Source organism: Nannospalax galili, unplaced genomic scaffold (genome assembly GCF_000622305.1).
Source record: "Nannospalax galili isolate Female #2095 unplaced genomic scaffold, S.galili_v1.0 scaffold752, whole genome shotgun sequence".
NCBI lineage: Eukaryota > Metazoa > Chordata > Mammalia > Rodentia > Spalacidae > Nannospalax > Nannospalax galili.
In genome coordinates, this window is record NW_008333404.1 from 1,208,008 (window position 1) to 1,222,522 (window position 14,515).

The 14,515-nt window shown below is 43.1% G+C and overlaps 1 protein-coding gene across 1 annotated transcript in view; it reads right to left on the reverse strand.

The window, feature by feature from the left end:
* Positions 1-2,849: 2,849 nt before the first annotated feature.
* Positions 2,850-14,515, reverse strand: part of Pip5k1a (phosphatidylinositol-4-phosphate 5-kinase type 1 alpha) — a 55,247-nt gene continuing 43,581 nt past the window's right edge. Inside the window, exons 10-14 of the mRNA XM_029561173.1 lie at positions 13,618-13,666; positions 13,170-13,254; positions 12,025-12,171; positions 11,522-11,651; positions 2,850-4,377 (exon numbers count right to left, since the gene is read on the reverse strand). Of these exons, the coding sequence (XP_029417033.1) occupies positions 4,293-4,377; positions 11,522-11,651; positions 12,025-12,171; positions 13,170-13,254; positions 13,618-13,666 (496 nt within the window). The 3' untranslated portion in view covers positions 2,850-4,292. The remainder of the gene's footprint in view (positions 4,378-11,521; positions 11,652-12,024; positions 12,172-13,169; positions 13,255-13,617; positions 13,667-14,515) is intronic.

Consider the following 14,515-nt stretch of genomic DNA (forward strand, 5'->3'; position numbering starts at 1 on the left):
TTCTGTTTATGGTTTCTATAGAAATCCCCTGCTCTGCAGTTTTTGTGCTTAAAAACTCTGCATTTCCACAGCTCTGGGTCGCAGTGCACCTCCCGAGCCTGCCTGTGTCCCTGGCCAGTCCGTTTCTAAAAAGCAGTGGAAGTGGAGTTCTCCTGAGTCTCAGTGTCCGAGTGGTCAATTCAGAGAATTTTTCAGACCCCGAACAATCTGTATGAGTGTACTGCTTGCATGTATGTGAATGCACCCGTGTTGTGCAATGCCGTGGAAGTCAGAAAGAAGAGGGCTTTGGACTCCTCTGGAACTGGAGTTAAGGACAGTTCATGGCTGCTGGGAATCGAACCCAGGTCCTCTGCAAGTTGGTGCTCTTAACTGCTGAGCTATCTCTCCAGCCCAAGCCCAATCCTTTTTTTTTTTTGGTCTTTTTGAGACAGGGTCTCCCTGTAGCCCCAGCTGTCCTGGAACTCATTATGTAGGCCAGGCTGTCCTTGACCTCACAGAGATCCGCCTGCCTCTGCCGCGTGCGCCACCATACCCAGTTCCCCAACCCTTTTTCAAAGATAGGACTTCATAGCTGGGTGTGGTGGTGCTTGCCTTTGATCCCAGCACTTGGGAGGCAGAGGCAGGTGGGTCTCTATGAGTTCAAGGCCAGCCTGGTCTATATAGTGAGTTTCAGGCCAGCTGGGGCTCCAGGGAGGCATCTCAAAAAGACTAAAATTAAATAAAGAAAGAAAGAAGAGAGAGAGAGAGAGAGAGAGAGAGAGAGAGAGAGAGGGAAGAGAGGAAGGAAGGAAGGAAGGAAGGAAGGAAGGAAGGAAGGAAGGAATTTTTATGGATAGACACATTTCTAACTAACTTGCTATGTAGCCAAAGATAACCTTGAATTTCTGATTCTCTGGGCTGGGAAACTGAACCCAGGGCTTCATGCATGCTATCTGCGCACTCTGTTGAACTGTATCCCCAACCCCTCTAATTCCCATTTTTTTGTTTTGTGCCAGAGAACTTCCATCCTTAGCTGTATCACATCTAATGTTCCTGTGTATTTGTTTTACTCCTAGACATTCTAATTTTTTTTTGTTGTTTTTTTTTGCAGCAGGCCTGGAACTCACTTTGTAGACCTGGCTGGCCTTGCACTCACAAGAGATCCACCTGACTGCCGGGATTAAAGGCGTGTGCTACCACAAACAGCCTTTAAAATTTCTTTTTGAGACAGTTTCACTGTCACATTGGCCTTGAATGCAAAGACATCCATCAGCTTCTGTCCCCAGTGCTGGGACCGAAGAAGAGCACTACCACACCCAGCAACACTTGAAGGCTAATTACTGCTTTAGACCTCTACCTGTCTCAGACAGGATCTGCTATGTAAATATCTGTGAAAATAATCTTAACAGAGTTGGGCCTGGTGGCTGGCAGATCTGAGATCAAGGCTAGCCTGGTCTACATAGTGAGTTTCAGGCAGGCTATCTCAGACCAAAAAACAGGTTGGAGAGATGGCTTAGCCTTTAAAAACACTGGCTATTCTTGCAGAGGACCTGGGTTTGAATCCCAGCACCCACATGGCAGCTAACAACCATCTGTAACTCCAGTTCCATGGGTTCCAATGCCCACTTCTGTCCTCTTTGGGTGCTGCCTGACACAGGGAGTGCACTTGCATACATTCAAACACATTTAAAAAAAAAAAAAAAAAAAAAAGCTTAAGAAAGGAGCTCTAACCTAGAATGCTGGTGAAAACCTTCAGTTCCAGCACTAGGGAAGCAGAGATGGCAAGATTTCTCTGAGTTTGATGCCAGCCTAGTGAGTTCCAGTCCAGCCAGAACTACATTGTGAGATCCTATCTCAAAAGAGGTAGGGGGAGAGGCTTCACAATTTTCTGGAAGTGACATGCTAGGGTCAGGTCAGAAGGAAAGTTGGAATTCTAGGGCCAGCTGATATCAGGCTTGCTTTCCTCACTATCACCCTTTTGTCTTCCTTTTATTGGTCTTTTTTGAGACAGGGTCTCCCTGTAGCTCCAGCTGTCCGGGAACTCACTATGTAGACCAGGCTGGCCTTGAACTCAGAGATCCGCCTGCCTCTGCCTCCCCAGTGCTGGGATTAAAGGTGTGTGCCACCAGGCCTGGCTCACCCTTTTGTCTTTAACCTGAGTAAATTTGGAGCTCTGGATCCTCAATTCCTTGAGTTGAATAGTTATGATCTATGAATAGATAGATGGTATCCTGATATATCTATCAATCTATCAAAAGACCCACAGTGTTTAATCAATTTGTAAGCCTAAGCTGCCAAGATCAAGTGACTGGAGCGTAATGAAGCCACTGCTCTTGGAGCGAACTGAGGCTAAAGTACAGAAAGGTGCAGTTTGTTCATGGCAAGATGGAATGGAGCCTGGGCGGTGGAGGAGGAAGCTGCAGCAGATGGGATGTGACAAAGTGCTAAGAGGGCTGGAATGCAGCTCAGTGTCGAAGCATGTGTGCATGCCCTGCTTCAATCACAAACACCACCCAACGCCTGAACAACAAAAAACAGGTCTAATGTAACAGAGAGCAACAAGGAGGTATATACGATCACAGTACATCATGTACATATACAAAAGGTAATGAAATCCATTTTTTATTTTATGTTATTTGAGTGTTTTGCCTACATGTATGTAAGTGTACCACAAAGGCCAGGAGAGAGTGCCTGATTCCTTGGAAGTGGACAGTTATAGAAGGTTGTGAGCTGCCCTGTGGGGGCTGGGAGTTAAACCATGGTCCTCTGCAAAAAGCAACAAGCGCTCTTAACTGCAGTATCCTGAAACCTATTTCTATGTATAATATATGCTAACAAAAACATTCTCTAAATAACTGATGAAATGTTAATACATTAAAACCACGTATTTATTACTTTTATATTGCATTTGTCATTTTTTAACAATACAAAGTAGTCAAATAGTAACACTTCATAAAAATGTTGAATCCCAATTTCCATTCCCTAAGACCCACACTCCCTCAAATACTCCCTCCCACCCCTTACAGAACTCTGTCCTGCATAAAACACTTAAATACATCATAAATAGTATATTATGAAAAAAAAAATAGCAAGAATTGTCTCTTTCTTTCTTGTAAAAAAGAACATGGCAGCAAAGACAGGCAGCCACAAACTGGCTGAGGGTGTCTAATATAGACAGTTACTTAGGGTATAGGCTAACCTGCTATCAAGGTAGTTTGGGATAGAGAAGTAGTAATAGGAGATTTCAGCCTGCCTGAAATCCTTTGCCCGCCTTCCCCACTCCAAGAAAAGGATCAGATGGATAACAGTAACTTTGAGAGACAGATTCTCTACATAAAGGGGGCAGGCCAGGTGGCATGGCCAATAACCTAATTGAGGGAAACCTGCTGATTCCCCATGAGCTTAAGAAAATATTCTCTAGCCTCAAATACATGAACTGCCCACTAAACAGACACAAATGTCTCCCTCCACCTTAGCTCCACAAAGAGCAGAACACTGTTGGAAAATATGGGAAGAACAAAGAAATCTCCTTTGGAGAATGGTCTAAAATCAATTGGTAATTCTTTATATTTAGAACAACTAGAACACATTTCAAATTGCAAAATAGTAATTATCATTATGGCCTGGCAGTGAGTAGGGTCCTGCTTAAGGGCTATCATCTCCTAACATGGCTTCCCACTGCTTTAACAGAGGGGTACTGATGAACCCATGTCCCTCTCTCTACCCCTGTAACCTTGAGAGAGGAAGAGTCAACGAGGAGCTCTGCAGAGCACTCACAGCCTTTCTGTTTCACAAGCACTTGGGTACATCTGACATTTCTGCAACTTTTATCTGAGGCTGGTTTGAAATTGTGCTGTGTGCTGTCAGTTCTTTTCCTTTCTTAAGGAAAAAAGAAGGCTATGAGTAAGGATCACCCTTACCTGCCCGCCCCCAAAAAAAAACCTTTATAAAAATTATTGGGGACTTCTTCAAGGACTAGAGGGAAAAAACTAAGGTAAAAATAATATGCCAGCTAGTCTGTCCTGAGGAGGTAAGAGTCCAGCTCCTGGTGAAAGGTAAATTAAAGATAAGAGAAGAAAACCATCAAGTCCAGCAACACCACTTCCAGCACAAAGAATGGGGGTTTGAAAGAGTTCAGTTATAGAAGCCAACAACTGGCCAGTGGGAAATTCATGCCACCCATTCTGTAGTGGTGGGGACACTGCTATCCTCAACTGTAAAAGGCACTAGTGCCCAGAGGAAGGGGAAGATGGTGGTGAAGAGCTTTGCGAGCCTCGGAAGTATTCTTTTCATTTGATAACCAAGAAGAAAACTCAGCACTCCTGAGGCAAGGGCTGACATCTTGATATTAAAGAAACAGTAGAATCTTGTTTCAGGTCTTCTGAGGTTTGTTGCTCACTGAAAATGGAAAGAATGCAAAGTTAATATGCTGAATATGAGATAACGAGGCAGGAATGAAATTCAAGTTTATTTCATTCTAGCTGATAAAGTTAAGACATGCTCTTCTATTTTTAGCCTCAGATTTCAAGTTGTTTTTTTTTTTTTGTTTTTGTTTTTGTTTTTTTTTTGTCTTTTTGAAGCAGCCCCAGCTGTCCTTGAACTCACTATGTAGACCAGGCTGGCCTTGAACTTACAGAGATCCACCTGCCTCTGCCTCCCGGGTGCTGGGACTAAAGGCGTGCACCACCATGCCCGTTTTTTTTAGTATTTTTAATTATATGTATGCCTGTTTGTGTACAGAGGCCAGAAGAGGGAGTTGGGTCCTTTGGAACTGGAGTTACAGGCAGTAGTGAGCCACCTGATATGGGTCCTGGGAACCACATAGGTCCTCTAGAAGAGCACTTTGTGCTCTTAACTGCTGAGCCATCTCTCCAGCCCCACAAATAACTTTTTGCTCCATTCTACAGTGGTCCATTTTAAACTCTTCAAAGCATTCCCTTCCCCTAGATCCTAGACACTCAAATGGATGAACTCTGACTCCGTAACTTCAAGTTTTTCCGAGGGGGAAAAAGAAAAAAAAAAAGAGGGAGAGAATTAGACGACTTTTTTAAAAAAGGGGTGGGGCAGCTAGGGATGCAGCTTCAGTTGGCAGAATGCTTGCTTGGCATGCATGAAGCCCTGGTTCCATTCCCAGGATGGCCCTCTGAAGGTCAAATATCATACTACTTCATATTTCATATGTGAATCAATATAGGATTCAGAAAGCAACAATCTAAGAATCTACTAAATTTAAGCTGGACCTGGTGCTTGAGAGGTTGAAGCAGTAGAATAGATAGTTCAAGGCCTGTGTAGCTACAGAGTGAGTTCAAGGCCACTCTGGGTAACCCCATGAGACCCTGTCTCAAAATATAAACCAAAAAAGGCTAGAGATATAGATCAGAGATAGAATATTTAGTACTTAGCATACACGAGGTCCTAAAAACAATCCCAACATTTCAAAATAAACAAAAAGCTACTAGACTAAACATCCATTATTTATTTACAGGGGAGGCTCACTAGCACAACGTGCACATGAAAATCAGAGGACAATCCATGGGATTAATTCTGTCCTTTTCTCCAGTGTGGGCTACATTTAGCGATTCTTTTTTACTGAATACTACAGCAAAGGTGACAGTATGTTAATTCTGAGATTAAGTTACAAAAATATTAAAGCTTCCTCTTAAATCATTTCTTTGCTTGTTTGCTGAGGAAAGCTAGCTGCTAGGCTATGAGAAGGCCTATAGAAGAACAATGTGACAAGAACTGGGGACTATCACTGGCTAAGAGCTGAGCCCATAATTCAAAACCTTGGAAGGAACTGAATCCTCCAAACAACCATATTAGTGAGTTTGGAAGCTGATGCTCACACCCAGGCAAACTGTTTTGAGACAGGCCTATAGTGGCCTCTAACTTGTTATGTGGACCAGGCAGCATCATGGCTGTTCTCCTGCTTCTGCCTCCCAAGGGCTGAACTTTTTTTTCCTCTTTTTGCAACAGGGTCTCCCTGTAGCATCTTGAACTCAAGAGATCCACCTGCCTCAGCCTACCGAGTGTTGGGATCAAAGGTGTGCACCACCACGCTCTGCTCAAGTGCTAGAACTCTTAAATGTGTGCTACCTACTATGCCTGGCTCTGTCTTTTTTTTTTTTTTTTTTTTTTTTTTTTTTTTAAAAAAAAAAAAAAAAAAAAAAAAAAAAAGAGGACGATAAATCTTTCACTGAGGCTGGCCTTGAACTCACAGAGATCTACCTGCCTCTGCCTCCCAAGTGCTGGGACTAAAGGCGTGCGCCACCATGCCCAGCTAACTTTCTCCTTTTTAAAATGTGCTGTTAGGAATAGCCCAGAACCTTGTAAGTACAAGTTAAATGTTCTACTACTAACCTACATCTCTTAGTCCTGAGTTACACTTTCATATGGGACTACTGCCCTGCCTAATAATTTCACTGAAAACTTTGGAGAGACCTTGAGCCAAAGGCACCTGCTAAACCAACCTACACTCTTGAGCTACAGAAAACAAGTCAATAGATGTCATTTTCAGTTAAGTTTGGAGTAATCTGTTAGGCAATGCATAATACAAATTCTTATATGTGGTATTCCTGTAATAAAAACCTAAAATGTAGTGGTGTGGGTGTAGCTCAGTGACAATAGTGCTGATCTAGCAGCCCAAATCTTGAATTTAAACCTGAGCACCTAAGTCAGGTGTGGTGCCTCATACCTATAATCCCAGTACTTGAGAGGCCAAAGTAGGAAGATTATTGTGAGCATGAGGCCAGCCTGGGTTACAGAGTCAGATCCTGTCTTAAAAAAAAAAAAGGGGGCTGGAGAGATGGTTCAGTGGTTAAGAGCACTGACTACTCTTGCAGAGGACCCGGGTTCAATTCCCAACACCCATATGGCGGCTACGAATCATCCTTAACTCCAGTTCCTGGGGAATCCGAAGCCCTCTTCTGAGGGCATGACATGGGTGCACTCACATACATGCAGGCAGTACACTCATACACATAAAATAATAAAATATTTAAAAAAGAAAAAAAAAACCCTAAACAAAACAAAACTAAACAAAAACAGCTATGCAGAAGACAGAAGCAGGCAGATCTCTGTGAGACTGAGGTCAGTCTGGTCTACATAGTGAGTTCAAGGCCACCTAGGCTACAGGGATCACTGTCTTAAAAAAGATGAAAAAAACCAAGCCAATCAACCAAACAAACAAAAAAACCCACCCAAATAAATAGGGGCTGGAGAGATGGCTCAGTAGTTAAGAACACTTGCTCTCCAAGCAGAGGAACTAGGTTTGGTTCCCAGTACCTAAATGGTGCCTCACAACTATTCATAACTCCAGTTCTAGGGTATCTAATGCCCTCTCCTGGCCTCTGTGGGCACCAGGAATGAATGTAGTATATATACATACATGAAAGCAAAACGTTCATACATATAAAATAAAAATAAATAAATCTTAAACAAACAAATAAGGCTGATAAGATGGCTCAATGGGTAAAGATGCTTGTCATAAAGTAAGTCTGGTAACTTAGCCAGGCGTGATGGCACATGCCTTTAATCCCAGCACTTGGGAGGCCACAGGCAGGCGGATCTCTGTGAATTCAAGGCCAGCCTGGTCTACATAGTGAGTTCCAGGACAGCTGGGGCTACAGGGAGGCCCTGTCTCAAAAACACCAAAAAAAAAAAAAAAAAAAAAAAAAAGTCTGGTAACTTGAGTGTGATCCTTATAACTAACACAATGAAAGGAGGACTGAATCGAAGGGGCTGTCCTCCGGCCTCCACAAAATGTGCTATGGCACATGCATACCGCCCTCCCATATATACATGTACAAACAAATAAAGAAAAAATGTAAATTTAAAAGCAAACAGTGCCTGGCATGGTGGTACACAACCATTAATTCCAGCACTCAGGAAAGTGAAGGCAGAGACTGAGGCAGAAACAGGTAGATCCTTGTGAGATCAAGGCCAGCCTGGTTCAATTAGCTCCAGGCCAACTGGGGCTACAGGGAGACCCTGTTTCAAAAACAAACAAACAAACAAAAACCCCAAAAACAACAACAACAAACAAACAGGGGTGGAGGAGGTATCTCAGAAGCTAAGAACACTTGCTATTCTTCCAGAGGACCTGGGTTCAATTCCCAGCACCCACATGGTGGCTAACAACTATCTTCAGTTCCAGGGGATCCTGCACTCTCTTCTGGCCTCTTCGGGATATTGTTGCATGTGGTGTACTTACATAATGCAGGCAAAACACTCATATACTCATATACATGAAATAAAAATAGTATTAAAAGCCGGGCGTGATGTGCATGCCTTTGATCCCAGCACTTGGGAGGCAGAGGCACGCAAATCTCCATGAGTTTAAGGCCAGCCCTGGTATACATAGTGACTTCCAGGCCAGCTGAGGCTACAGCGAGACCCTGTCTCAAACAGACCAAAAAAAAAAAAAAAAACAAAAAAACAAAAAAACAAACAAAGATCAAGCAAACAAACATGCTAGAGCAAAGGAACATGCTAGAGAGGAAGCTCAGAGGTTAAGAGCACTTACAGCTCTTGCAGAGGACCTAGGTTTATTTCCCAGTACCCATATGGCAGCTCAAAATCACACAAAAAAACCTCCAGTTATAGGAAATTCAACATCCTCTTCTGGTCCACAAGGGTTCTGCATACACATGGCATACATAAACTCACACAGGCACACACATAAAAATATAAATAGGGCACAGTGGTGCAGGCCTTTAATTCCAGTACGTGGGAGGCAGAGGCAGGCTGATCTCTGTGAGACTGAGACCAACCTGGTCTACACATGGAGTTCCAGGCCAGTTGGGTCTACAGGGAGACATTGTCTCAAACAAACAAACAAACAAACAAACAAACAAAAACCCACAAGAAAAACAAAAAAACCAAAACAACAACAAAAATCCCGCAAAGATAGGGGGCTGGAGAGATGGCTCAGCACTTAAGAGCACTTGCAGAAGACCTGGGTTCCATTCCCAGTACCCACATGGCAACTAACAACTGTCCAGAACTCCAGTATTAGGAGAATCCGATGCCCTCTTCTGACCTCTGAGGGCATTGCATGACATAGGTGCACTTACATATATGAAAGCAATACACTCATACACATAAAATAAATAAAAAAGATAAATAGATAAATATATAAATCTTTTTTAAAAATGAAGGGCCAGGGATAGAGCTCAGTGGCAAAGTGTTTGAGGCTCTGGGTTCAATCTCCTGTACTGAAAAACAAAACAACAACAATGACAAACAAGATCAGGCATGGTGTCACACCCTACAGTCCCAGAACTCCATAGAAGCAGAGGCAGCATGAGTGCTACAAGTTCAAAGCCAGCCTGGTTTATATAGTAAGTTCCAGGACAACTAGGGAAGACATGCAATGAGACCCTGACTCAAAAAAATACAAACAACAAAAACTGTACAAGAGTCCCAATAAGATTCACAAAATTGAGCACATGCCTTTGATCCCAGCACTTCGGAGGCACAGGCAGGCACATCTCTGTGAGTTAGAGGCCAGCCTGGTCTCCATAGCAAATCCAGGCCAGCTAGGGCTACAGGGAGACCCTGTCTCAAAAAGACCAAAAAAAAAAAAAAAATCATCTTTGCAAGAATTCTACTAGCACTGCTGATTTAAACCAAAAGGGCCCAAGACAGAGCAAACTCAAGAGACTACTAGAGACTATCTCCCACACGATGGGAGATACCTGACTCCCACAAGTTGTCCTCTGACCTCTACATATATGCCATGGCACAGGCACACCCATATATATACACACACACACACACACACAATAAAAGAATAAAAAAATAAATTTAGTGTCTATTGTTAGCACAACATATACTGAAAACAAACGAGAGACAATGGGAGGTGGGGCACATCAAGATGGCTCAGCAAGTAGTTCCAGGACAACCAGGGAAGACACACAGAGAGACCCTGACTCAAAAAAAATACAAACAAAAACTGTATAAGAGTTGTCCCAAGATTGTCCCAAGCTTGCCTGAGTTTAAACCCCCAGAACTCACATGGTGGAAAGAAGAAAAGATTCCTGAAAATGGTCCTCTGATTTTGGCATGTGCATGGGTGTATGTACATACACACACTAAATAAATGTAAATAAAAAGAGAGAGAGACCATTAGATATACCCTCCTCCAAATTTTACTAGAAAGAAGCTACCAATTTTCTAACCTTCATGAAATATTAAGCCTCAAAGGACAAAATCTGAAAGGGCCAAGGAGAACTGTTTCCAGACTTTGAGATCTAACTGTATGACGGTATATGGGGAGAAAGTAACTTGTCTTTTTAGCATCACAGGCCCACAGACTGAGAGGAACTGTACACAAGGAGCTATGCTTATCAAACTGTACCTGGGGAGTTCATTCAAAACCAAGCTGGTCTCAAACTCAGGGGAATTCTTCTGTCTCAGCCTACAGAGTGCTGGGATTAAGGCAATTTCAGACATGTGCCAGCAAACCTAGTGATATGTGGTCTCTAAGACAATTCCCAATGATCCCTGCTGCTAGCATTCATACCCGTGTGTATTAAATAAGAATACAGCAAAGACAACAGACAACAGCATTCTATCATCTGAGATTAGGTTATAATTCTATAGTTTCTGCTTAGACACATACAAACAAAATTAAGTCATGATTGTTATCCTAGACTCTCTCTTTTTTTTTTTTTTTGGTCTTTTTGAGACAGGGTCTCCCTGTAGCCCCAGCTGTCCTGGATTCACTATGGAGACCAGGCTTGCCTCAGATTCACAGAGATCCGCCTGCCTCTGCATGCGCCACCACGCCCAGCTCAAAATCTTCTTTTTTTAAAACAAAATACATTAATTTTATTTTATGTGTATGAGTAAGTATTAAACTGCACGTATGTAAGTGCATCCATGTCGTGCAATGCCCTTGGAGGACAGAAGAGGGCTTTGGATCCTCTGGAACTGGAGTTACAGACAGTTGTTAGCTGCCAAGTGGGTGCTAGGATTTGAACCTGGGTCTTCTGCAAGAACAACCAGTATTCTTATCTGCTGAGCCATCTCTCCAGTCCTCTGTCCTAAATCTTAAGCTGAGAAATCTCACTTTACTCACCAAAAAATGGCTACTTGGGATATTTAACTGAATGCCAGCAGGTCTGCAAATGCAGATTTCTACCCCTCTACTCCCAAAGATGGCAGATATGTGGACCTGTTTCTATCTGAAGATGAGTTCTTAGGAAGGTGAACTTGCAAAAATCTAGTGATAAGGAATATGTAATTTTTAGGTCCTGGGAACCTAAAAAGTGTATGTGGAGAGATGGCTCAGTGGTCAAGAACACTAGTTGTTCTTACAGAAGACCTGGGCTTGAGTCCCAACACCCACATGGCAGCTAACAACTGTCCGTAATTCCAGTTCCGGGGGATCCAACAGTTTCTTCTGTCCTCCATGGGCATTGCACAACATGGATGTACTTACGTACACACAGGCAATACACTCATACACATAAAATAAAAATAATAAATAAAATTTAAAAAAAAAAGAGTATATGGAGAAACAGACCAAGAAACCAACCTCGTATTTAGTATTTGCATAGGCTCTCCAAGTACAGGTGAGAAACTGGGGCCAGGAACAGGTGAGCCCTCACTGATTTCTTCCAAAGGTGGAGTGTGAGGTAAGACATCAGGGCGACCAAGGTACACATCTGCAAGAAAAGGAAAAAAGAAAAAAAAAAACAAAAAAAACAATCAACAAATGAATTAAGAGAATATATTATGTTTAGGGAAATACAGGAAAAAATATGTAATAACTTAGCCAGGCATTGTAACACATTCCTGTAATCCCAGAACTCAGGAGGCTGAGGAAGGATTACAAATTTGATGTCAGCTTGAGCTGCATAGTGAATTCCAGGAGAGCATGGGCTACCTAGTGAGACCCCGTCTCAAAAACAAACAAAACAAAACCCAAAACAAGTTAACAGTTTAGCTCTTTGTGCACAGAAATGGGGAGGGAGAGGAGATCCTGGCTCAGAAGGGAGGGAGTGTCCAATCTCATGGGGCCCCAGCCCTGGCGCTGACCTGGCTCCACTTCCGCCTTTGTTGTCACTTGTGCTTTGTGTTCCCCAGAGACTGATGGCTGGCAAGCAATGCAGGAGTTGCCGCTGGGGCCTGATCGCCGAGAGAAAGATGAGCCAGACCGAAACTTTTTGGAAGGAGAGGGCTTCACTTCAAAAGGGAAAGAGAGAGCCTACTTAGCATCCACCTCAGAAACCATCACCAAGACACAGATACAAACTTCTAGCATCCCACACACACACCCAAAATTGTTCTGAGGCAAAAGAAGAAGAAGAGTAATGTCAGAAAAGATGGTGTCTATGGGGTACTATTCAGAGAAGGAGGCCTCAATCCACCTCACCCTGGAAAGAATAAGTAAATGTAAAACAAAAAGTGACACAAGTACATCCCTCTGTGGCTCTATCCCACAATTCCCTCTCCTTTTTCTTTTTACTATCACCCAATATAACCTAACAAAGATGACATTTTCACTCTACCCCTTCCTTAGTATTTATGCACATAGCACTATAATTTACACTTATGTGTTACTTTGAAAACTGAATTTTCCATGCCCCTTAGGACTGTCTGTAATGCCTAAATCATCTTTGTTTCACTAAAGGACAACTGATGCCACCAAGAGGAAAGGAAGAGGAGCTGGAATTTGCCAGTGTCAATAGCATAGAAGGCTTGAGAAAAGAGTACTGGCACTTATGTATCAAGAAAGCTGAAAGAAAAGACTAAAAACACCTGTTCAACAGTTATCAGTAATGCTTTAATTACTTGAACTAATGTGGGAACTCTCTGGCACCTAGACAGTAAAAACACTGGTAAAATCTGTGCCTACTCTTTCTACACAAAAGTCTGCTTCTATTTCAGTCTATATCATGGATTCTATAGTCACAGCTATATATTTTTTTCCAACCCCACCAATTCCACAGAAATGGCCCTCACCTCAATGATACATGTAGTGAGAGCCAGGGGGAAAGCAGCAACTCGGAAATGACTGGGACAGACACAATGACTGACAAAAGGACGAGAAGCAGTGCTCATAGGACGCAGGTAGAGCAGCAGAGGCCTCTGGCCTTTGTAGCTCCCTGACAGAGGTGTCCTACCCCCCATCTCTTGGGGTAAGGGAGCCACTCGGGGGTCATCTGGTAGAAGCCACTTACAGGGAATCTTCTTGAACACTGTGCCACACATGAATCGCTGAAACCGCTCAGCATAGAAGCCTGGACGATGCACTGATACTGTGTCCTGCAGGAACAGAAGAGATGGCTACAGAGTTAAGAAAGGCCCACTAGGCGTGGTGGCACACACCTTTGATCCCAGCATTTGGGAGGCAGAGGCAAGCATATTTCTGCCTCAAGCCCAGCCTGGTCTATAAAGTTCCAGGTCAGCTGGGACTACAGGAAGACACTGTCTCAAAAAAAAAAAAAGCCCAGTAAGAGGTTATCCAAGGGCCATGTTTCCCTAGACTGACATCCTACCAGATGGGTTAAAAATAAATAAATAATAAATAATAAAGCCAAAAATGAAATAATGCATAGAAAAAATTGAGGGGGCAAAAGGAAGCAATGTAGAAGGGGGAGGAGGCCTTTAGCTGCTTGGTACACTCACCCCATCATGTACCAGTGCTTTCCAAGAGTGTTCCAACTTCTTAACAAACCTGCCAAGAAAAATAGGTATCACATTGTTTTTGAATGAGAAACCATAATCGTTATTTATTTTAGAGGGTTCAAAAGGGCCTTGATAGCAGAAAATTATAAACAGTGTGATATACTGGCTTTCCAAATAGGCATGGCAGTACTCACTTAACATGGAGACCAGTGCTGCTTCTAAGTAAGCCAATTATTCCCCTGTGGTAAAAGGGCAGTTTGTAAGTCCCTGGCAAATTAGGGAAAATGAGCCGAATGTAGCTCAGTGATAGAACACTTGCCTTGCCAGGCATGGTGGTACACGCCTTGAATCCCAGTGCTTAGGAGGCAGAGGCAGGCGGATCTCTGTGGGTTCAATGCCAGCTTGGTTTACAGAGTTGAGTTCCAAGCTAGCTATGGCTACAGGAAGACTCTGTCTCAAAAAGACAGCCCCTCCTTTCAAAAAAAAAAATGAACACTTGCCTAGCATGTGTGAGGTCCTGGGTTCAACTGTCCACAAAGCAAAACAAAACTAATAATTGCAGAGGAATGGTAGGTTGAGAATGGTAGCATATGCCTTCACTGAGCACCTAGGAGACTGTGGCAGGAGGACTGCCATGAGTTCTAGGCCAGCCTGGGCTACAATGTAAGATCCTGTCTCAAAAGCCAAACCCCAAAAAAACAACAGAAAGAAAAGAAAGAAAGAGAGTGGTAGAAAGAAAGAAAGAAAGAAAGAAAGAAAGAAAGAAAGAAAGAAAGAAAGCCAGCCAGCCAGTGGGGGTGGTGGTGCATGTCTTTAAACCCAGCACTTGCCTGGCAGATCTCTGTAAGTTCAAGGCTAGCCTGGTCTATTGAGTTCCAGGCCAGCTGGGGCTACAGGG